We start from the raw sequence: 22,835 nt of genomic DNA, 5'->3' as shown, positions 1-22,835 counted from the left end.
AGAGTGCAATCAGACAGTGAGGATAGGTCTAAAGTTCATTGACATGAAACGCCAACAGACTAAAAGACACGACAGAGGTTCAAGGCGAGGGGTGCGGGAGAAGAGCTGAGGATTGTACCTGCTGGGAATCAAGACAGTAAAGCCAGAAGAACAAAGGAGTTTGGACAATTTTTTTCCTTCTGAGACAACTGACCACAGCAGCGCTGACTGATAGAAGATGGACATCCTTGAGACTCACGCCTATCACAGGCGGCAGAGAAGAAATGAGGTACAGTTGACCTATATTTACAGCCACTGTTCAATATTTCTTTATTTCTAAAAACAGTTTACTTATTGCAACCAGATGGAAAGATGTTTAAAATCATAACTTCATTCTGGTTCATACAAAAAAGTGATGCCTCTCCCACTTTCCTTCTCTTTGTCTCTTTCCATCAGTCCTGTGCTCTCTTTTTCTTTCTCTTGCCTTTCTTTTTGTCTGCAGCTTTGTACTTCTACCTCTGGACTCCTGATTCCCCCCCGTCCATCATATCTGCAGGTGTCAAATCTGCACCAGTACTCCTACTGGCTGTAGCGGTGCTGAGCTGGAATGGAGGTCAGAGTGTTTTGGGTGTGGTGGGAGGACTGGTCTTCTCTGCTGTTGGTGATTGCTGCCTAGTGTGGCCTGAGCTTTTTCTGCATGGTAAGAGCCAACGGCTGGACGAGTTAAACACAAATTGGAGCATTTTTGACTATATTTCATTGTAGGCCTATTGCTTGCAAATGCCTCATTATTGTAATGCTTATTTGTAATAGTTACCTTGAGAGGATATGCTCAGTTTAACATGCCAGGATTTATAAATTGCAAATCACATGCCCACTATGTCCTCAACATCTGTTTCAGGAATGAGTGCATTTGCTGTGGCTCATCTGCTGTACTCACTCTCCTTCCTATCCAGACGTTATGCAACACATTCCTCTTCCTGTTGGACCCGTTTTTTGTATCTGGTCTTGTTCATGGTTGGAGGAGGTTACTACATATTTCTATTTCCTTTTCTACAGAAAGACCCAAAGGCTGATGTATTAACTCCAGCTGTTGGAGTCTACTTTGCCTTAATTATTCTAATGTGTGCATTAGCGGCAAGATCTGGCAATGTAGCAACACTGTTAGGAAGTCTGAGCTTCATTGTGTCTGACGCAACACTGTCTGTGCAAGTTTTCAAGGTGATGGCACCAATGCAGCATGGTAACTCTATGGTAATGGTGACATATTATTTGGCACAGCTTCTAATCGCTGTGGGTGACATGACAGTAGCAGAAGACACAGATGACTTTTCAAAATGGAAGAGGTCCTAATCAATATCCCTGTGGTACTCCAAAAGCTTGTAATACATTACATGCTCTCCATTTTCATACGTATGTCCTGTAAGAGGTGATGTTTTTTTTAATGAAAACATTTTTAATATTTTAAATGGAAGAATTTATTTACAAACAAGATGGAAAAAAATATTCAATAAACTTCAGTTTATAATATTTGCATTCTGTGATTTAATGATCAAAGTATTTTCTTAGACATCCATGTTTACAGGTAGATTGTGCATGTGGTGGTATGATGTGAACTGCACATTATACTGTATGTATCTAAACAATCCTGTGTTTCATTAAAAGCAAATAAATATGTCTGTAACTGTGAGTTCTGTTTTCTGAAAAAGACAACTGAAATGAAAGACTGTAAACCTTAAAGCAATGAAAATAACACAGATTAAACAGATTAACACCAATTAAAATAGGAAGGACTTTACATACTGTCTGTAATGGAGATGCTTGGAATTCTATTTAAGATATTAAAAATGTCAAAGATTGGACTGAAATAACAGTACAGTTATTTTACACATTACAATATACAGTACAGTTATTTACACAGTGAAATCCAGGTCCTGGATTACATGCAACTGTCATAACAGACAAAAAACATTGCTCAGCATCCATGACCCAGCTTATGAATGCTCAATTGCATCTTTTCATACTGATGCCAAAACAGGTGAGGTCAGAAACGAAAAAACAAATTAACGATCCATCCCGACGTCATCTGAGTGCTGCCCCGAGAAACACATAACCCTGAGACGCTCACAGAAGTCAAGCTCTTCCTGTTGGAAACAAACATGTGACTTTAAGAAGATTCAGCTCATTTTTTTATTAATTCTTTTATGTATCTCAGTATTTGCAACTAGTTAGCATTTAACAAAATCAGCTGTAGTTTTATTTCTAGACTGAAATAAAAAATTTATAACATAATCATAATATTTGTATCCAGTTTTAACAGTCTGATTCTCAGACATGAATTACCTGACTTTCAGCTTTTCCTTGGAGTTCTTTGGCTCTCTGTTTGAGTAATTCCTCCAGACCCAGAGTAGGATTCCTACAGTCTTTGAGCCCTTGTGGAAAGTCTTCCACCAGACTACACCAGCATCAGAAATAAGGATGGGTAAAGTTACTAATAAGAACCATGAAATAATGTCAGCTTCTCAGTACCAAAGCCAGCAAGGTAATTAATATTTCTTACCAGCAAAGGGCACCAAGCACGTGTTCATGGACAGGTGAATGTGGTGTGCGGAGCACTGATACCAGCTGCTGTACCATACCCATGGAGACAAGTGTGTCTGCAGGGAGAAATAATCAGGAATAAGCTGGAGTTCATGTATATTAAACCCAAATTAAATAAAAGCTTGCATAGAGAAGCACATCCACAGTAAAAGATCTGTGGTGGCTCCTCTTGTTATGTCTACTATACATGTGTTCCCTGGGCAAAGGTAGCAAGAGCAGTGAGTAACACAAATATAACAAGGACAAAATGAAAGGGCAGAAAGTATAAAAGTTCTAACACAAGACTTAATTCTAAGAAAGACACTCTTAATTGCTGCATGAGGAGATTCATATAAAGGCTGCTTTTTTATTTTTTTACCCAGTAAAGTTCTGAATTTGGGACATCAGAAACTAATCACAGATGGAAAGCAAAGTTGTTCACAAACTATACAAACAGTACAAATTTTACACACAAAAGTTGGCTCTATAAGCTGTTAATGACATAATGAGAAAATATTGTGCCTTAATAAAACACTATAAAGTGCCCTATCCTCCAGGTAAAACTAATTGGCATCCCCTTGAGTGTAAACCAAAAAAAGAAAGAAAGAAAGAAAGCTACTGGTATAGGTTCACAGCGCTGTCCTTTCTGAATGTCATTCTCATGCATACCTTTCTGTTCAGGATGTGACGTCAGCAGATTGAGCAACAAGAAAGCCGACTTGGTTCTGAGCTTCTCGTTCTCCGACTGCATGCCTCGCATCAGCACTGAAAACCCATCATGGGACAGGAAGGCCTGGAGACCTGCCTCCTGCTCTCGGACCAGACCTACGATCACAACAGGATACAGTATTGTTGAGGGATGTGAAGCATGTTGGTCCTAATATGCTCTCATACCTTTTACATGTCGCCAAACAGCCCTGAGCCACTAAGATGGTGCCATGTGCTATTTGGCATTAAAAAGGGGAAAGCAGCAGATAATTTTGGTTCTGCAGGTTTACAGCTGAGATGAGGGGGTACACTTGGCAGATTGGTAAAAAATAGACCTAGAACATGCAGCTGTGGAACAATACATCAACTATGGGAACCAACTGTTCACTTAAATATTCTCAGACTGTGACATGCACAGTTAAAATGTTCTTGCTCATGTATGCTGCACATCAGTCACTGCACAACCTGATGCAGACTTGTTGTTTTGATGATAATTTTTGAAGCAAAGTGTACCTGCAGGTTAGAGCTCTACTTACATGAGACAGCGTAAAGAGCTTTCACTCTGACAGTAGGGTTTGGGTCTGAATCTGTCAGCTGCAGCAGCTTTGGCAGAGCCCCGATGCCAAGCAAGTGGACCTGCAGCTGTGGCATGTTCTGGGCACAGGAGGCAATGAGCTGGGCAGCACGCCACCTCAACCCACTTTGGGTGTGATTAAGATACTGGGAGACACACAACTCCAGCCCACCAAGGATCATCAGGTCTGTAAAGGACAGGATACAGTGAGCATACAATCAGCACATACTGTCTTTAGTGTGCCTGATCACTACTCCAGTACCATTTATTACAAACCTCTGGCATTGTCCAGATTCTCACACAGCTCAGACAGCATCTCAAAGGCTGTTTCCCGCTCATCATCCTCATCATCCTCTCCCCTCTCTTCCTCTCCAACTCTCTCCCTTTCACTCCCCTCTTTATGTAGGACAGCCAAGCACTGCTTCATCTGCTCCACTTCATCCAACTGCCCTTTGCATAATTCTGTAAGAGCTTCTCTCAGCCATGTTTTCCTCTGGAACAAAGAAAAGAGCGTGAGGCTGTCACGATTAATTCATATTCTCTGATGTGATATCTCCAAATATTGAATGAAAAAGAAAAGAAAGAAAGAAAAGAAAAATTACTCAATTTTTGTCGTTCATTACTCAAGTAAATGACATTTCAGTTGATGTGAAATTTTACATTACTGTAGAAAAGTCTTGAGTCACCCCACATTTCTTTATATTTGGCTTCCAAGGAACCAGAGTTTCTTGTATTTTTAAGCAATAATTGAGCAATAGCTCTCCAGGATTTCTGAAGGTCTTTCAAAGTTTTTCTTTCGACATTGGCTGCTTTTTTTGTTGAAAAACTTTTTCAGTCCAGTCTCTGTACCTGAGGAATACATATATTTCAGAGGAATGTGTTTTCTGTTTCTTCAGCCACTTAACACTGACCTATGAATCATTCAAGCATTAAAAAAGGCAGAGAAACAATTTTAAATTGTATCTTTAGGCCCTTTTCACTAGCAGCCTGTCAAAAAAAAACACACAATTTGTTCCCATTTGTCGAGTGGAACCAATGAAAAACTCCGAAGTTAACACAGTTCGACAAGCATAAAATAGCATTTTTCTACCAACAAGGTGATGCCCTAAAAGCTATTAGCCAGAATCTTAGTATATCTCAGCCTGGTGTGCAGTGTGTCTTTAAAGAATTTGATGAAACTTGAAGTGGCAGCCCTAAAAAAAACTATCTACAGCAGATGAACAGTATCTGAGAGCCTTGTCATTAGGAAATATGAAAAAACGACAGCAAAGAGCTGACACAGGACCTGAGAGAAGCATCTGGCCCTTCACTTGTTCATCTACTGTTCATGAAGCCTCATCAGAAATGGTCTCAGTGGAAAAGTGGCGGAAGGAAAACAGGCGGAAAAGGCTGAGGTATGCCACATTACACATGAACTAGACTGAAAATCAGTATCAACAGGTCTGATGGAGTGATGAATCCAAATCTGAAGATTTTGGTTCAAACCATCGTGAGTGTCTTACAGTCATGTGTAAAACATGATGGAGGCTATGCCATGATTTGGGGCCAGTGGTGTTGAGGACCACAGACTGAAACAAAGCCCCCAAAACAAAAATGATCGAATCATGAATGCAGAAAAGACCATCAGATTTTAATCCACCATGTGGAAAGCATCTGATTGGCAGGAGCTTAATTTTTTCAGCATGACAATAATCCCAAACACACTGCCAATGTAGTAAAAGCATACCTAGACTAAAAAAAAAAAACCTCTCAAACACACAGTGTAAAATGATCATGAATTGGTCTCCCAGAGCTCATACCTCAACATTATTGAAGCAGTGTGGGATCATCTTTACAAAGAACAGAATAAAAGACTGCCAACATCCAAAGAAGAGCTTTGAATGTCCTTCAAGAAGCCTGGAGAACTATTCCTGAAGACTACTTAAAGAAAGACAAGAAAGCTGCTGAAGAGAGTTCAGGCTGTGTTTAAATGTATTGAAAGCGCTGCCAAAAGCATGCCCCAGGGATATTCCTACTGGCTTACTGAGGACTGGGGTTGTCAACACTTCTAATAAATAAAATTTCTATTCTCTTTTCACTTAAATTAAAAGCTTTGTGTGATCCAGTTTTATCCTGTTTATTTATGGCCATAATGTCTGTCTTTCATTACTCATTTTTTAGCCCACTCTAGTTATCATTATGTTATTACACCTATGCCCCAGTCAGATGAGGTTTTCAGGCTTTTAGTTGACGAGCTGCTCACTCTACTTATTTAAGCTCTATTTCTGTCAAAGCCAGAGGTGAAGTGAGGTAAGCTACAATATTTGCACCCAACGCTTTGTGAGGTTATCAGACTTAATCCTGTTCAGGGCACAGGTACTTACCTCCTCTGACATGGGTTCAAGAGGGGCAGGACCCTCTGCAGCGGATCCAGCCTCCACTGCGAGCTGAAGGACCCCCTGGAGGTTCTGGGGATATCTTCTATCTTCTGACATGATGTTCACAACTAAAGAGTAAAGTGGAGAATAAAACAACCAAAAACAAAATAAAACAAAACAAAAACAGATCAACAAGACAAGTAGAGGAAGATTTAAAACAAACAAACAAACAAACAAAAAACCTCGAGCTAATATAAGGCTCCTAGCAGTGGCACCAAGTAAAGCCCCAGGATCACGCTTTACTACAAACATTCAGCCTTAATGGACAAAACCCGCTGCTAGTCTCTTACGAATAATATTGCCCACTTACCTTTGAGTTGTCTATAAACCACCGTAGAGTTTAGACAGGTTAAGTTTTTGTCTGAGCTCAGAAACAGCTCCCTCCCTCTATAAACACACCAACATGAATGCGCTCGAACCTTCTAGCTAGCTCTCGTCTCACGAGTGGCAAGGGGAGCGCCATGTTGTACCGTAAAAAGTAAACCAAGTGGGCAAGCAAAGTGATTTTTTTTATACTATTTACTCTTAAATCAAATTCATTTTAGACTTTCCTTTTCTTGCGTCAAATCAGCTTCTCAAAATTATAATACTGAATATATAAGACAGTATAACCTCGAAATTTAAAAATTGATTACCGCAAACCTCCCCGTATTAGTATATTTAAGGTAAACCAGCAACGCTTGTACGGACAATTTACAGAGAGAATTAGTTATGTTAAAATGAGTACGTGCGAATCCAGTCAAACAGAAGAAACGTGTCAAACTATGACTGTCTGAGATACGTTTGATATTTTTTGCATATTATTATAATATGATACTTTTTTCAGTCAACTTATTAACATACATTAAGTGCAGGCTACTTCGTATTGCTTACTTCTTTTTATCATAATATCTACCGATTCTATTATCTAATTGTTTAAATAGGTTTTAGCTTATTGTTTTGCCCGTCATTATTATTCATAATAGTGGTATTTGGGATAGCTTCGTTAGTAGTTGCTTTTGTTTTAATGATAATATTTTATACACTAATTTAAAAATGCGCATGTGCATGTGCGCAAAAGGCGCGACATCTTTGATTCTGGCAGGTTACTCTCTTGGATTCTGATCGTCTTTGGTGTGTCTTAACCAGCGAAGATGGCGGCGCTTGTAGGGCTACGTGCGTGTTTCTCTGGTAAAATGGTTTAATTCATTGAAACCCTCTCACTCTGTTTGTGTTTCTGACAGCTAATTGAGCCACGCCACCTTGGACTGCTTTATAAATAATATCAAACGTTGTTGAGGGCTCTAGAATTACAAGAACATGAAAATAATATATGATGCTGTGTCTCCGACAGCGGAGCAAGGTCACGTTACTAGTGACGGTTAGCTAACAATAAGGCCAGCAGTGGATGAAGAATGATTATTAAAACCAGCAAGTGACAGTCAGATATGTAAGGAAACATACTGCTGAGATAGGTAGCCTTTAAAGAGGTGTGGTGCCATCCTTCTGATGCAAAAGGCACCAAATGACTAAATGTTAGCTGCAGCTATTAGCCTGATACAGCCTGCGTGGTTTATGCAAAAATCTCATTAGAGCTGCTCCTGGCATAAAAATTTCAGGGCCAGTGCGAGTGCCGAACTCCCGGAGCTGTGCAGATATGCTGGCTCATCTATGTGAGCACACGCCTGCACTGATTGAAATGGAAATGAAGGCAACAGCCAAATGTTCATTGGCCCAAAATCAGTACATATGTGCTTTAGAAACAAACCCTAAACAGTTTATGTATGTTTGTCGATGTTTCAGTGATTGCATTGTGACAACTATAGCTCAACTATCCAGCAAGTTATCACTCTTGATCAAAATATTTGTAATCTTCTGATTTTCTCGTCAAAGCTCTTCAGCTATCTTCACCAAGCCTCTTGCACAGCTCCTACAAATTGGTAAGTAGTCAGACAAACTGCATGCTGCACACTGTGAAGCATTGATTATTATTTTTATTTTTTGCAATTGTTTAATTAATAGGTTTCTCTTTGTCGTGCAGTGTGCTGTCCCTCTGAGTCGGCGAACCTTCGCTGCAGAGGCGAAGAAGACGTACAGCAGAAGCAAGCCCCACCTGAACATCGGGACAATCGGCCATGTCGATCACGGCAAGACCACCCTGACTGCAGCCATCACGAAAGGTAGATTCTGTCAAGCTCCTGCTGTCGCACTGTCCTGGCCACAGACTCATGTTAACATGTCTAATGTCGTAGTCTGCCATAAATTTGACCTTCTAAGGAAAGTAAAAACTTCTTCAGGGTCTTTTTCAAGCTTCTAAGATGGACAATTGCAAGCCAGATGTTTCTTCCTACCTTTTATGCTTTGCTGAGAAATTTTATATATAAATTTATGTGTTGATTAATTGAGCCATAAAATGTGGTCATAATTGTTTTACCTGTACGTACTAGTTTTTCTGTTGTGTGATTATTTTGTAATCCTCCCCAGTGCTCGCTGATGCTGGTGGCGCACACTATAAGAAGTATGATGACATTGACAATGCCCCAGAGGAGAAAGCCAGAGGAATTACCATCAATGCCTCTCATGTAGAATACTCCACAGCCAACAGACATTATGCTCACACAGACTGCCCTGGACACGCCGACTATGTCAAAGTATTCTGCTTTATTTTAATTATTTTAAGCTAAGAAAACAGTGACCTTGATGCTACCTGGTTGTTTGAGTGTTTAAGAAATGTGGCTGCCTTTCTTTTTCAGAACATGATCACAGGCACAGCTCAGATGGACGGTTGCATTTTGGTGGTGGCGGCCACTGATGGCCAGATGCCTCAGACACGTGAGCACCTGCTGTTGGCCAGGCAAATCGGCGTCGAGCATGTGGTGGTTTTCATCAACAAGGCCGACGCCGTGGAGGACAAGGAGATGCTGGAGTTGGTGGAGATCGAGATCCGCGAGCTGCTCACAGAGTTTGGCTACGATGGCGAAAACACCCCTGTTGTGATTGGCTCTGCACTCTGCGCCCTGGAGGTGAGGGGAAACAGTTTTGTATTTACGAGCCAGTCGCAGCTTTGTCAGCTTAAATATTTGGTCAACAAAATAAAAAGCATAGATGCATAGATATGGAAGCCTGTTTCCACCACTGGAAAATCCTGTTTTTTATTTTTTTGGCATCTGTAAGTCTAAAATTGGGGTTATTGTCCCAAAATTTCAGTTTACTCAAACTTCTGAGAAAAGAAATCAAAATTGAAAAAATAACTTAAAGTTTTGAAATAATAATTTTTTTAATAAATTGTATGATTCTTTGAGAAATACTATAGATTGATATTTAACTTTAATCCCCTACTCCTCCCTTATTCCTAGACCAACTCTTTTGAAACTTTGTATGAATATTCAATGTGCAAAAGTCTACAAAATACTTAAGACAATTTTTTTTTTTTTTTTAATTTTGAAGATAAAGAGTGCATTCATGTTTAACTTCAGTGACTGCTTCTCCCTTATTTAATGGCTGAATCTTTTGAAATTTGCAACATATTCATTGGGAAAATCTTTACAAAGTGCCACAGATGAATCAGATTTTTTCACTTTTTACGAGTTTTCTAAATTTTCAAGAAATACTGTAACTTCAATCGCTACTCCTTCCTTATTTATAAGACGACTCTTCTGAAAAGTGCCATCAGTATTCATTCACAAACTTCTACAAAATGCTGGGGATGGATTTTCTGACTTTTTACAATTTTTACAAATTTTCAAAAATTTCAAGGAAACATTGATGTTTAATCGCTGTTTCTCCCTTGTTTTGTTGATCAGTTCTTCTGAAACTTGTCATTAATATTCATTAGGCAATGGTCTACAGAATGTTTCAGACAGATTTTAAATTTTTTATTTATTATTATTATTATTATTATTTTTTTTTTTTTTTTTTTTACAAATTTTCAAAAGTTCTGAAAAACAAACTGTCAGCTCAATGATGGTTGACCTACAGCCAAATTAATTTACCACATATTGTACAAGTAAAGCATTTGTTAGGGGGCTCTATTGGCCAACAGGTCTCTTGTCTCTCCATTTCAGAACAGGGACCCCGAGCTGGGTGCGAATGCAGTGATGAAGCTGCTGGAGATTGTGGACGATTACGTTCCTCTGCCCAAAAGAGATATGGAAAAGCCTTTCCTTCTGCCCATCGAAGGGGTTTATTCAATCCCAGGTAGGAAAACACACAGTAACACTTTCAGTCTGAAGCTAGTTAGGTAGGAATAATGTTGGTTTCTCATCAGTCCCGGTGGTTGCATCATGTAAAGTTGAAGGCAAATGAAAAACTACAACAGTTAGTAAATTTTCTATAAACCAGTTGTGGATAACTCCAAACATCCAAATCAAGAGTCACCCTTTTTAAAAAAAAAAAAAAAAGAGGTAAGGCTGAATTTGTAACCATCCATGGGTCTCTGAGGATGCTAAAATGGTGAACTTGTGCCACATTTGGTCTGAAAGCAGTGATTCTGCCCTGAACGTAAACACAACAAAATTGTTGATCAGCCAATTCAGCAGCTGGCATTATTTGATAAGTCTATTAAAGGGGTTTAAAGAAAACATGGTGACACTTTCTACCTGTGTGTTGCATGCTGCTCCAGTGGTGTGTTGTGCTATTGTTATCAGATGCTGGAGAGCCTTCCTGTTGTGAACAGTGCAGGTTGCAACAAAGCTACAAGGAAATTTATGCGCTGTGTGTTTTGTTTTTCATGCCCCCAAAACCCCCAAAACATTCATTTTGTCATGATGCATTGCATTAAGAGTTTTGAAGCTTTTAGTGGCAAAATGTTAGTGATTCTAACAATTTGCAGTAAGAAGATTGTCGATATCTGACACAGTTTCTAAGTTGAGAGAGAAAATGTGGTGTACTTTGAGTCTGAAGGTTGCCACTTGTCTTTCAGGCAGGGGTACAGTCGTGACGGGCACTCTGGAGAGGGGCACCATCAAGAAAGGAGACGACTGTGAATTTGTGGGGCATAATCGCAGCTTCAAGTCTGTAGTGACAGGTGAGTGAAATAAAATAGAAAGCAAGGGGACCTCTTATGTTAAGATTGGATGTACAGATAAAACATGACAGCTTGCAAGTGAAAGGAGAACCCTAGAAAAAAGTAAGACAGAAACTGTACAAATGTGTCCAGGGGCTCACTGAATAGTTTGAAGAGTATACATGTGCTGCAAAGCTCATACAGTTGGCTCAAACCTTTATTGGAGTTCATGGGCTGGTTTATTGAGTATTTAATCTTTTTCTTTTTCTTTTTATTGGAGTGCAGGTGTTGAAATGTTTCACAAATCTCTGGAGCGGGCAGAGGCAGGAGATAACCTGGGCGCTTTGGTCCGAGGCCTGAAGAGAGAGGATTTGAGGCGAGGGATGGTGATGTGCAAGCCAGGGTCCATCATGCCTCATCAGAAAGTCAAGGCTCAGGTGTGAGACCATAGAGTTTGACTGTTGTATAAAGACAGTTTTAATGATTTATTTGTTACATTAAACAAGTAGTGTTTACTAAATCAAAGTCACTGTCTATAGTGTGTCTAACATGGGGCAGCAAGACAACAGTGGACTTTTCAATTCAGTGTTATTTATATAGTGCCCAATAACAACAGTCACCTCGAGGTGCTTTTTATTGTAAGGTAAAAACCCTCAGGAATAACAGTGAAAAAATGTGAATTATTTATGAGTTTTCTACAGTTGTCACACTTTTGCAAGCCATCCAGATCTGATGTAGATTTTTGTGCAGCAGCACATGGTTACTGGACCTGGAACTCTGGTGTGGGTGTTCATCATTTCTTTACTTTGTTTCAGGTTTATGTTCTGAGTAAGGAGGAGGGAGGCAGACACAAGCCGTTTGTCACCAACTTCATGCCCGTCATGTTTTCTCTCACCTGGGACATGGCCTGCAGGGTCATTCTGCCTGCTGACAAGGTGTGTGTGTGTGTGTGTGTGTGTGTGTGTGTGTGTGTGTGTGTGTGTGTGTGTGTGTGTGTGTGTGTGTGTGTGTGTGTGTGTGTGTGTGTGTGTGTGTGTGTGTGTGTGTAATTGAAGATCCCAAAATTATAGGCACTGATTTCAGAGGAAAGTGATTGTTTTTGCTTTCTTTTAGGAAATGGTGATGCCAGGTGAGGACACTTCATTGACGGTCACTCTCCGCCAGCCGATGGTTCTGGAGAAAGGCCAGAGGTTCACTCTGAGAGACGGAAACAAGACCATCGGCACCGGCCTGGTCACAGAGATCATGACCGTGACAGATGACGACCAGTGCAACTGGGGCTGAGGGGAGCCTCTGTAGAGGGCTGGGCTTGGGGGTGGGGTGGGGTGTGTCAGAGGGGAGACTGAATGTGTGGTTCTGTGTCTGGTCAGATCCAATAATTATAGAAATATAAATGAACAATACATAAACACAGGTGAACAGGAGACAGAAGAGGACCTGGAGAAACGCATGTCTCCGTTGTGCAGGTCCACCCAACCAAAACACCTGTGATGTTCCACTTTCAGTCAACATTATGTCGTTTATGTAATAAAATGTATTTAATAATAAAAGGGACTCCTTGGTTTTGTGCTACTCAGTGTTAATTTCATTGACTAAATATTTTTGTCATAGTTTTCGTCAACGACCCTTTTTTTCATGACGATAACGAGAAGATAACTAAATGAAAACTACCTAAAAGGATAAAAACGATAACGAAATTAACTGACACTTTCGTCAACGAATGAAAATGAGACAGAAATGCTTGGTGGGGACAGAATCCAATCAGAACTTATTTAACTTTGTGACAGGGCGGGACAAGTTAGGAAAACATCCAATCAAATGCACAGCTGGGCAAATTTGCTCTAAACCTGGGAAGACCAAAGTAGCCTGTGCATTTTCTTTACTTCCGATAGAACTAAGTTATGTAAACTATGTCAACAGGGAGAAAGAGAAGTATGTATGGACACATTTGTCCTTTGATACCGTGACAAACGAAACGATGTGTAAACCATGTGGGGCGACTATCTCGGGTAAAAACATGACAAATCTTAAACATCTGCAAACCAGTCACCCAGATCTCCATGCAAAGGTAAGCATTTTAATATGCAGGGTAAAGTGTTTTTCCCAGTTTAGCATTTGTGTTTAGAGAAAATCACACCGCAGTGGATTAGCCTTTCCTGATCTGAGTCCTGAACACTGCCCTGTACCTTTCAGAGCGTGTCCTGCTGTAAAACACTCGTATTATCTCAGTAAGGTGGTGTTAATGATCAGGTGTGTGGGAAGCAGGTGAAACGCTAATGTTAATATTAATAATATTAACATTAGCGTTTAATAATATTCCATAACTTTTAATAAATGTTTAATTTTGTGTAAGTGTGTATAATGACTAATTCAAGGTAACTGAAGAAAAATCATTTACATTTTACACCCTTTATATTTTAGTCGACTAAATCGACTGTAGATTTAGTCGACTATATTCTTACGATAATTTAGTCGACTAAAACTAAACCTATTCAGGTGACTAAATTATGACTAAAACTAAATTACATTTTCGTCTTAAGACTATGACTAAAACTAAATCAAAATTTGCTGTCAAAATTAACACTGGTGCTACTTGAGTCGATTTTCATGATATCAGTTTGTGCTTTGAAGTCTGCATGTAGAAACAAATGCTGCAAAGAGAGGATGTGTGTGTGTGTGTGTGTGTGTGTTTAAACAACACACTGGTAGCGGTTTCATGTAAATAACTGCTCTACCTCCACTGCAAAAATAAATACCTAATATTCTGTTTATTTTCTGCCAGTGCATTATCTGTTTTTCTTTTACAGAAGTTTATGGACATTTCCATAAATGCTAAAATTAAATGTGGTTAAAAATACAGAAAAATTATTTATAAAACTCCTTCATTCTAAAACTCCACATTTTATTATTTTTTTAGGGATAGTATTTTAGTGTTGCTTTGCTGTTGTTATCAGGGTAATAACTTGGGAGAGCGGTCTAATGGTTAATACAAATAAAACAATGAGGAGCAGGCTATAGCTGTATCCCACCTATCCAGAGCTGTTACAAATCAAAACATCTAGGCAGCTTGTTTGCCGTCTTTTTTGAGTTTTTCAGAGCTGAAGGAGCTTTCATCCAAAATTTTACAGCTCTAAACTTTTTTATATTCATTCTGACACTATGTAAATGCACAGTGAGAGCTGCGTCACTGTGTGTAGAAAGGTTAAAATGCCACAGGAGGGCAGCAGAGACGTGCCTCAAACAAGGGTCAAAGTCTTGTAAACGATTGTTGTAATAAACATGATTAGGAACTCGATTTGATTATGCTGCTCAAATACATGTTCTTAGCAAATTGTTCTCACTCATCAGTTTGATGTACAGTACTTGTGCAAAAGTCTTGAGCCTGTCCCCTGTTTCTTCATATTTTGCTTTCTAGGAACCAGACTTGTCCTTTTTTTTTTTTTAAGTGGCCTTGATCAATAGTTCTCAAACTTTCTGAAGGTTTTTCTTTGGACATTGGCTGCTTTTTCACTCATTTTCAGTCCAGTCCTTGTACCTGACCATTTTCAAAGAAATGTTTTTTTGTGTCTGTATTAAGCCATGTGATGTTTTATCCATAGCCACACAATTTAAATAAGTTGGTAATATTCATTCACACTCATATAAATCAGGCACAAACTTAAGGTTTTATGCTCCTACATTCTCACATTTAAGTTAATTTTGCAGTCATTGAAGCTGTTTAGCTTGTTTGGTTAATTTGTTTTAATAGACATTATGACACTAGACTTTTTAAAATGATGGCATGCATGTTTGGGTAACATTGTTTTGTTATTGATTTCTATATGGTGCGTTCATTATTATTTTTTCTGTTTTCTTGAGTTATGCCTGTCTGCTGCTCCAGTCCTCTTCTCTGATCTGAGCAAAGGTGAAGGTTGAGGGTTGAGGCCAACCAAATGAACTGAACCATCTCCTGGGACCACATGAGGGAGAATAGAGTTTTAAATTAAATTTAGTTATTGTCCCTGTGGTTACCCCCCTTTCCATTTAAAATATACTCTGCTAGTGTATAGGTTAAGCTGTTAGATCAGTTGGTTGATTTAAGGTACTTTTTTGTGAAGCTTTATTTTTGAGTAGATTTCTGTTTTATGTGACCTCTTTTTAATTTTGCACCTTGTGATTTGGTGCTATATAAATAAAATTGAATTTAATTGAATTTTAGGGGGTGCTTATTTCTTAAAATGACCTGTTTTCATGATTATGTATTTTGTATTTTTTTGGGTATAATAAAACCCACATTTTGAACATGAAACCCATGTCTGTACATGCTTTAACTGCTTGGTTACTTACCAGCCACTGAACTCTGATCTGTAAATCATGCAAGCATAAAAAAGTCTCCTAACTCAAGGAATAAACCAGTGTTGTGTCTACACATAATAGACAACTTAGCAAAGAACTCCCTTTAAATTGTATCTTTAGGCACTTTGTTATTAGCAGCATGCCACAAAAAAATACAAAACAAAACATAATTACTTCCCAGTCCTTTTAGCTGAATCTATGAATGTCAAAGATAACACTTTTTGACAGGCATAAAGTATTACTTTTGCACCAATAAGCTGATTCCCAAAGAGCTGTTAGCTCAAAACCTGGAATATCTTTTCATGGTGTGCAGTGTGTCCTTATGGCATGGCAAGTGGAGGACAAAAGAAGATGTGACAGGCCTAAAAAACTATCTACAGCAGATGAATAGAATCTGAAAGTCGTGTCCTGAAGAAATAGGAAAAAAAAAAAAAATCTAGCAAAGAGTGTCCTTCATGAAGCCTGGAGAACTATTTCTGCAGACGACTGAAAGAAATGACAAGAAAGCTGCCTCAGAGAGGCCTCAGAGAGGCAGCTTTCTTGTTCAGGCTGTGGTGAAGAATAAAAGTGGTCTCACCAAATATTGACTTTTAAGCTCATTAGAATTGTGCACTCTGTTTTTACCTATTTCCATGTATGGTTGCACATGTTTCATTACGTCACTGCACCTACTTCCCATTTTTCTAGCAAAATACAAAGAAATGAGTGGTGACTCAAGACTTTTGCACAGTACTGTATTTTTGACTATCAGCTGCTTCAGTTTGCAATGGATAAATACTCCACGACGAAAAAATGAAAAACTCCACGCACAGTATTTTTGGAAGTTTGTCTGTCCAAGTTTGTGTAATACACTAATTAATAACTAACTTGAAGGTAAGCAATTAGTGTGGTAGGTGCATACAGTACATAAAACAAAGCCTGCTGCCAAATGCTCAAACACAGTGAAATTAAGATAGTTAAGTGGTTCATCAGGTTCTAAGCTAGAGTCAATGCTGCAAGTAATCCGAACAGATTTTCCAGGTTTACAATAACTGCTTTTTGTCACATAACCAAAGACCAGCCTAAGAAAGAAAAAAGAAAAAGCATCAAATGAGACTGATGGTGAGAGTAGTTTTTATAGCTTTTGGATGGTGATAGTGTTTGACAGTAGAGTCCTTCAGCAGATCTCAGCCAACCTGACCTCAGTGTACACAGAGCAGTCGGTGTCCCTCAGCTCGTTCATTCCCAGAAGGAAGCTCTCCAGTTGCTCTGTGTTTGCTGTCGGCATTTGAGTCAGTGCCTCCAGTAATCCAATCAGCCCCATGCTGTAATCAAATACTGCATGTCTGCAGGAATCGAGGCTGGAGCAGCAAGTACTACTGAGTGATGTGCTCAGCTGGAGGGTAAACATCTCCAAAATTACCTCCTTGGGACAGACACAGATGACCAGACAGAAAGCGGTAGTGTGTTTCAGTGATACAAACATTAATTGTGTCACAGGTGTGTTAGCACATTAGATGTGATTCAGCTGTGTTTAAACCTGTGGGGGATGTTTGCTGAATTATGCTGAGACAATTTCCTTGTTTATTTTAACAACAAGCTGAGATTACCTTCAAAGAGCTGTTTTAGGGCTGAGACTTGGTTTCAAGGTTAGGGTTGAACACTGTTATCTTTCAGCATAACTGGTTTGGCTGCCTGATTAATAAAAAAAATGAAAGCATTTATATACAGACATATGTAACATTTTAATGATTTAAAGCATATTATGATAAAGATTGGTTAAAATACTATTTAACAACTATAAAAATAACAATTGATAAAGTCAGTGGTGAAAGAAATAGATACACTCTTTATTAGGTACACCTTGCTGGTAGTGAGTTGGACCCCTTTTGCCTCTATAACTGCCTTAATTTTTCATGGTATAGTTTCAATAAGTTCCTGGAAACAACTTGTTTTGGTCCACATTGACTTGATAGAATCACACAGTTGCTGCAGATTTGCTGGCTGTACATCCATGATGTGATTCTCCTGCTCCACCACATCCCAAAGGTGCTCTATTGTGGAGGCCATTTGAGTGCAGTGAACTCATTGTCATGTTCAAGAAACCAGTTTGAGATGATTTGAGCTTTGTGACATGGAAGCAGGCATCGGAAGATGTAGTTACAGTTACACAGGCAGCAGCAGCAGCAGCAGCAGCAGCAGCCTGAACTGTTGATACAAGGATCCAGGATAGATCCATGCTTTCATGTTGTTTATATCTGGCTTCGGTGAGCGAGGAGTGGGACCCGATGTGGTCTTCTGTTGCTGTAGCTTGTCTGTTTCAAAGCCCAGCATGTTCATTCAGAGATGCTCTTCTGCATATCTCAGTTGTGATGTAATGAGTGGTTATTTGAGTAACTGTTGCCTTCCTATCAATTTAAAGCCATCTGGCCATTCTCCTATGACCTCTGGCATCAACAAGGCATTTTCACTCAGAGAACTGCTGCTATTTTCTCTTTTGTGGATCATTCTCCACTAGAGATGTTTGTGTGGGAAAATCCCTGTAGATCATCAGTTTCTGAAATACTCAGAGCAGCACCAACAACTGTGCCACATTCAAAGTCACTTAAATCACCTTTCTTCCCCATTCTGATGCTCAGTTTGAACTTCAGCAGGTCATCTTGACCATGTCTAGATACCTAAATGCATAAAGTTGCTGCTATATGATTGGCTGATTAGATATTTGTGTTAATACAGTTTTAGGTTGAAGCAGTTAAAATGTTGTAACTGGTGTTTGCAGTCACATTTCTCTGTTTATGAGCTTTTTCTATGATTTTTCTTTGCTTTTTTACACAGTGACATCCACACACACTTCTTTAGCACAGCTACTATTAGAGTTAGATAATAGTTTACATTACAGTCTAATCTGCCCTGATTTCCTCCCACAGTCTTTCCCAGACAGGGTGGTACTTTCCAACCAGCGATGTTCCATTGACAAGTTCACTTCTCTGACCTTTAAGCTGTTCACACCCCTCAAAAAAATAGTATGATGCCACTTTAGCTGCCTGGTTTTGCTGTTAGTGGAAGGAAAAGCTGCAACATAATATAATAATACCAAGAAGATGCTACAGTGGTTTCCCTGACATGTTCTGTCTTGGATAGATGTGATACTGGAAGGCCAGTGACAGCGTTAATGGTTTCATTTTCACCATGCACACTCATTTCCCCAAAGCCTGATCATTATTCCATGAATCTTGGATAAATGGAGGGTATATCAAGCCAAATAGCATCTGAATGCAGAATTTTTAGTTTATATTAAATTGATGATTAACCACAGTAGAACATGCAGGCAACATTAAGCTCTAGGGTGTTTTTAAAAATTCTACTGATTTGATGCAACGCAAATGAGGAAGCAACAAGAATGATACCTCCATTTTTGTCTTCAGTAAATGGGCCACATCTACCCCCTATAAAACAATGTGTTGTGTTTTAACAACAGATACAGCATACAGTAACAGGAAGGAGAGAGTTAAGTAGCAGCCATGCCATGTATTATCTACTCCAACAAGGTATCATTTATGTACAGCTTTTATTACACAGAGGGCCTGTAATCTGTTCAGGTCAAGTTTTGTTTTTTGTTTTTTTTAACTTACAGTGTCTTTAAGGAGCTGAGAACATTCAGAGAAACCTGAGTTTTAATGTGACAAATTCAAGACATCATCAAGGCAGAGGCCCTATTGTTCTCTACCTTGATGATGTCTTGAATCTGTCTCCCTGTGCCTGTGTGGGTTCTGATGCATGATTTTTTACTCGATAGCAGAAAGTAGCTCTGAAGTAAAACAGCTTATATGCAGCAAGAATGTAATCTAGGTCCAAAATATCTGGAGTTATTGCTTAAGGAACAGAAATGCAGCTGTTAGTACTGCATCATGTTATTTTTTTCCTCCACCCTCCACCTCGTTCTGGCAGCTGAGGTAAAGAATAGAGCTGGTCCAATTAAGGCTGAATTTGCCTTTCAGCAACCCACTCTGCATGTTTGAAGACTGACCCTCAATGGCTTCTCATCCTCCAACACTGCAGAGTGGGTGGGAAGCATCCCAGGTTTATTCTCAGTGCTCCTTCCATCACACAGCACATCTCAGAGGATGCAGCCGGATAAAAGTAAGAAATTGTGCTTTCATTTGGCACTAATAGTATGAAAGTCAAATGCAATTAAATGCAGAACAGCGTGCCACGGGTTTAATATTTCTCACAGCCTCATTTCAGCTCCTCATATGTCAGGTCACATTAGGTGGTAATTGAGTAAAACAAGATTTGAGTAGCATTACAATTAGACAGAAGCACCACCAACACATAGACACAATAATATTCTACTTACATGTGCACATTTTTACTAAATTTGAAGCATTTCCTATCAGTCGAGACTTTTGGTGACTGTGAAAGAGAGCTAAAGAGAGTGAGAACAACCTGTTAAACTGTAGCAGGAGCAGTGACGAAGGCTCTACATCGCATTTCTTTGGTGTGAGTATATGTGCATGTGATCCCTCTTCAAGTGCTCAAGGTTACAGGGCAGCAAAATCCAAAAGAACTGCCAAGTCTTGTGTGTGTGTGTGTGTATAGATGCAAAGACGTGACTGATTGGTTGCATAAGAACGAAAGAAGAAACCTCTGACCCCAACCAGATACCCTCAAACCAAATCGCAGTCATAAATCCCAGTCCATTCCTTTCTGCTTATCAAAAGGCTCACTTACTTTCCTCAGTCACGCTACAACATACGCACTCATCAGATGCTTATTGCAAGATTATCCATGCACTTAGTGTCTGCCTACCATGAAGGAAAACTTTTTTTGTCAGACAGATTTTATTGTGGTAATGAGCAGGAGAAATCTTTTTTCTTTTCTTCTTTTTTTTAGCACATCTCCCACTTTTAAGCTGTTGTCTCACACAACAAACGAAACTCTGCAAGGAAAAAACAAGGCATAAATCAGAGTCAAGAGTTTGGCTTCAAATGCATTTAGTGGAAACGAGCAAAAAGAGGTCAAAGTTGTTCATGTCATTAGATGTTATTTTAGTCCTTTAAGCAAAGAGAGTATTTCCAGTTTCTTGTCTTTCTCAAGATACTTTAAATACTAACCCTCACTTTTGTAAAACAGTGTACTGACATACACTCACCCCAAATTTTATTAGGTACACCCAGCTAGTAATGTGCTGGAACCTTCTTCATGGAACAGATTCAACAAGGTGCTGGAAACATTCTTCACACATTTTGGTCCATTGGTTGTTACACCACCAACACCAGCCTGGACAGTTGATACATCCGGGATGGATCCATATTTCATGTTGTTTATGTCATATTCTGACCCTACCATCTTAATGTCACAGCAGAAATTGAGACTCATCAGGCCAGGTACCCTTTTTCCAATCTTACATTGTCTAATTTTGGTGAGTCTATGCAAATTGTAGCCTCAGTTTCCTGTTCTTAGTTGACAGGACTGGCACCTGGTGTGGTCTTCTGCTGCCGTAGCTCTTCTGCTTCAAGATTCCATGTGTTTTGTGTTCTTCTGCATACCTTGGCTGCAACAAGTGATTATCTGAGTTAATTCCTTGAAGCAATCTGGCCATTCTCCTCTGACCTCTGACATCAATAAGGCATTTTTTTTTTTTTTACAGAGAACTAATGCTCACTGGATATTTTCTCTTTTACTGGCCATTCTCTGTAAACCCAAGAGATGGTTCTGTGGGAATGTAGATGAGCAGTTTCTGAAACACTCAGACAAACATCAACAACCATGCTACGTTTAAAGTCACTTAAATCACCTTTACCCCGTTTGCTCTCCATCTTTGCTCCGCCCCATTCCCCATTTGCTGGGATGTGATTGGCTGATAAGATATTTACATTAAGAGCAGCTGAACAGGTGTACCTAACAAAGTAGCTGGTGAGTCTCTCTCTCTCTCTCTCTCTCTCTCTCTCTCTCTCTATATATATATATATATATATATATATATATATATATATATGTGTGTGTGTGTGTGTGTGTGTGTGTGTGTGTATTTACAATATCAAATGTATGTACATTATCAGACTGACACATATACTAAAGTTCTTGCCATTTTACATACAAAAACCTTTGACTTTGCTCTTAGTGCAACTGTTATTTGAACCACCGTATGTTTTCTGGAGCAAATCTATTCTGATATTTTCAGCACAAGTCAGCAATATATCTACATATACAAATGTGTTGAAATGTGCTGAAATGGCAGTTAGGTGTATAAGTTAACCCACATGGAGTTTTTTAGTTTGATGAATATGGAGGGAAAACTAATTTCTCTCTCTAGCTCTCCTGAGATAATACAAACAGTGCAACACAAGCTGACCTATTATCCTTATTAAGAAGAAAAGGAAGTATAAAACAATAATCTTTCCATAAGAAAAATCATCGGGCTGTTACCAACAGATTAAACAGTAGAACAAAAATTGATAAAGTGCATCTGTTCAGTGGCTGTTGTTACTGAACATGATTCATCATTTGTAGCTGTGCATGTGATCTTCCGCCACATGAGCAGGTCAGAGTAAAACTAGGACACTCAGGGTCACTTCAATTAATAAATAGCTAAGATATCTGAAGTGTGATTTGATTAGTTTGCACTGGTTGAAATTATTGAAATGTCCTGACTTTACTCTAAATACCTGTTCCACAGAAAAAGAAGCCACATCAGCCATCTTCTGAAAATCCCTACAAATTATAAACCAATTGACTTCATATGAACTTAGTTGTTATGTCAGGGCCTCACTTTTGGATTTGTCCTCTTAACTCAATATAGAGCTCACATATGACACAGTATTAGTCCAATCTGCCTCCCATGGGTCACATATGGAACAGTGTTTCATTTCACATGTCATTAATTAGACTCTTCTGTTGCCAGTGGGGTCCCTCCAAAATTATATGTCAAGCTTTTTTGCTGTTGTTTTTTTTTTAAACCAGTATCTGAGTCGTTAGATCTTATTAGTGTTTGCTTATTTCTAAATATATTTTTTCAGACCCACACAGCTCAAGATTTGCAGGATAACCTTTGAAAGGAGAAAAGTGGGCAGTTTTATTTTTATTTCATAGTCTGTTGCATCTGAGAGGAATGGACAAATTTATTTCCAATTTAAGTCCTGACTCAGATCACAAAATGTGCAATCATGGCTCCAGAGCTGTAAGCAGGCAAAGCATGGATGAATCAGTGCTGGCCTTTGTAGTAACACCAGGTGAGGTTATGTAAGTAAACCTAGCAAATGTGCTTACTTTAGATTAT

The 22,835-nt window shown here is 39.1% G+C and overlaps 3 protein-coding genes across 3 annotated transcripts; 2 read left to right on the top strand and 1 right to left on the bottom strand.

Annotated features, from left to right (window-relative positions):
• Positions 1-59: 59 nt before the first annotated feature.
• On the top strand, positions 60-1,520 carry tmem86b (transmembrane protein 86B). The gene is made up of 3 exons (XM_030736164.1): positions 60-268; positions 436-679; positions 881-1,520. The coding sequence occupies exons 1-3, from the start codon at positions 218-220 to the stop codon at positions 1,330-1,332; spliced, it is 747 nt and encodes a 248-aa protein (XP_030592024.1). The 5' UTR covers positions 60-217; the 3' UTR covers positions 1,333-1,520.
• hspbp1 (HSPA (heat shock 70kDa) binding protein, cytoplasmic cochaperone 1) lies at positions 1,501-6,896 on the bottom strand. The gene is made up of 8 exons (XM_030736163.1): positions 6,569-6,896; positions 6,205-6,326; positions 4,118-4,334; positions 3,804-4,028; positions 3,229-3,384; positions 2,540-2,636; positions 2,323-2,434; positions 1,501-2,123 (listed from the first exon to the last, which is right to left on the bottom strand). Exons 2-8 carry the CDS (start codon positions 6,313-6,315, stop codon positions 2,043-2,045), a joined length of 999 nt encoding a protein of 332 aa, XP_030592023.1. The 5' UTR covers positions 6,316-6,326; positions 6,569-6,896; the 3' UTR covers positions 1,501-2,042.
• A 443-nt stretch (positions 6,897-7,339) lies between these two features.
• tufm (Tu translation elongation factor, mitochondrial) lies at positions 7,340-12,814 on the top strand. Its single transcript, XM_030736162.1, has 10 exons — positions 7,340-7,428; positions 8,131-8,177; positions 8,279-8,417; positions 8,722-8,888; positions 8,991-9,260; positions 10,302-10,434; positions 11,159-11,263; positions 11,528-11,679; positions 12,058-12,177; positions 12,356-12,814. The coding sequence occupies exons 1-10, from the start codon at positions 7,392-7,394 to the stop codon at positions 12,524-12,526; spliced, it is 1,341 nt and encodes a 446-aa protein (XP_030592022.1). The 5' UTR covers positions 7,340-7,391; the 3' UTR covers positions 12,527-12,814.
• Positions 12,815-22,835: the final 10,021 nt, after the last annotated feature.

Source organism: Archocentrus centrarchus, chromosome 8, assembly GCF_007364275.1.
Source record: "Archocentrus centrarchus isolate MPI-CPG fArcCen1 chromosome 8, fArcCen1, whole genome shotgun sequence".
In the NCBI taxonomy this organism is placed as follows: domain Eukaryota; kingdom Metazoa; phylum Chordata; class Actinopteri; order Cichliformes; family Cichlidae; genus Archocentrus; species Archocentrus centrarchus.
This window is presented reverse-complemented; position numbering and strand designations above follow the sequence as displayed.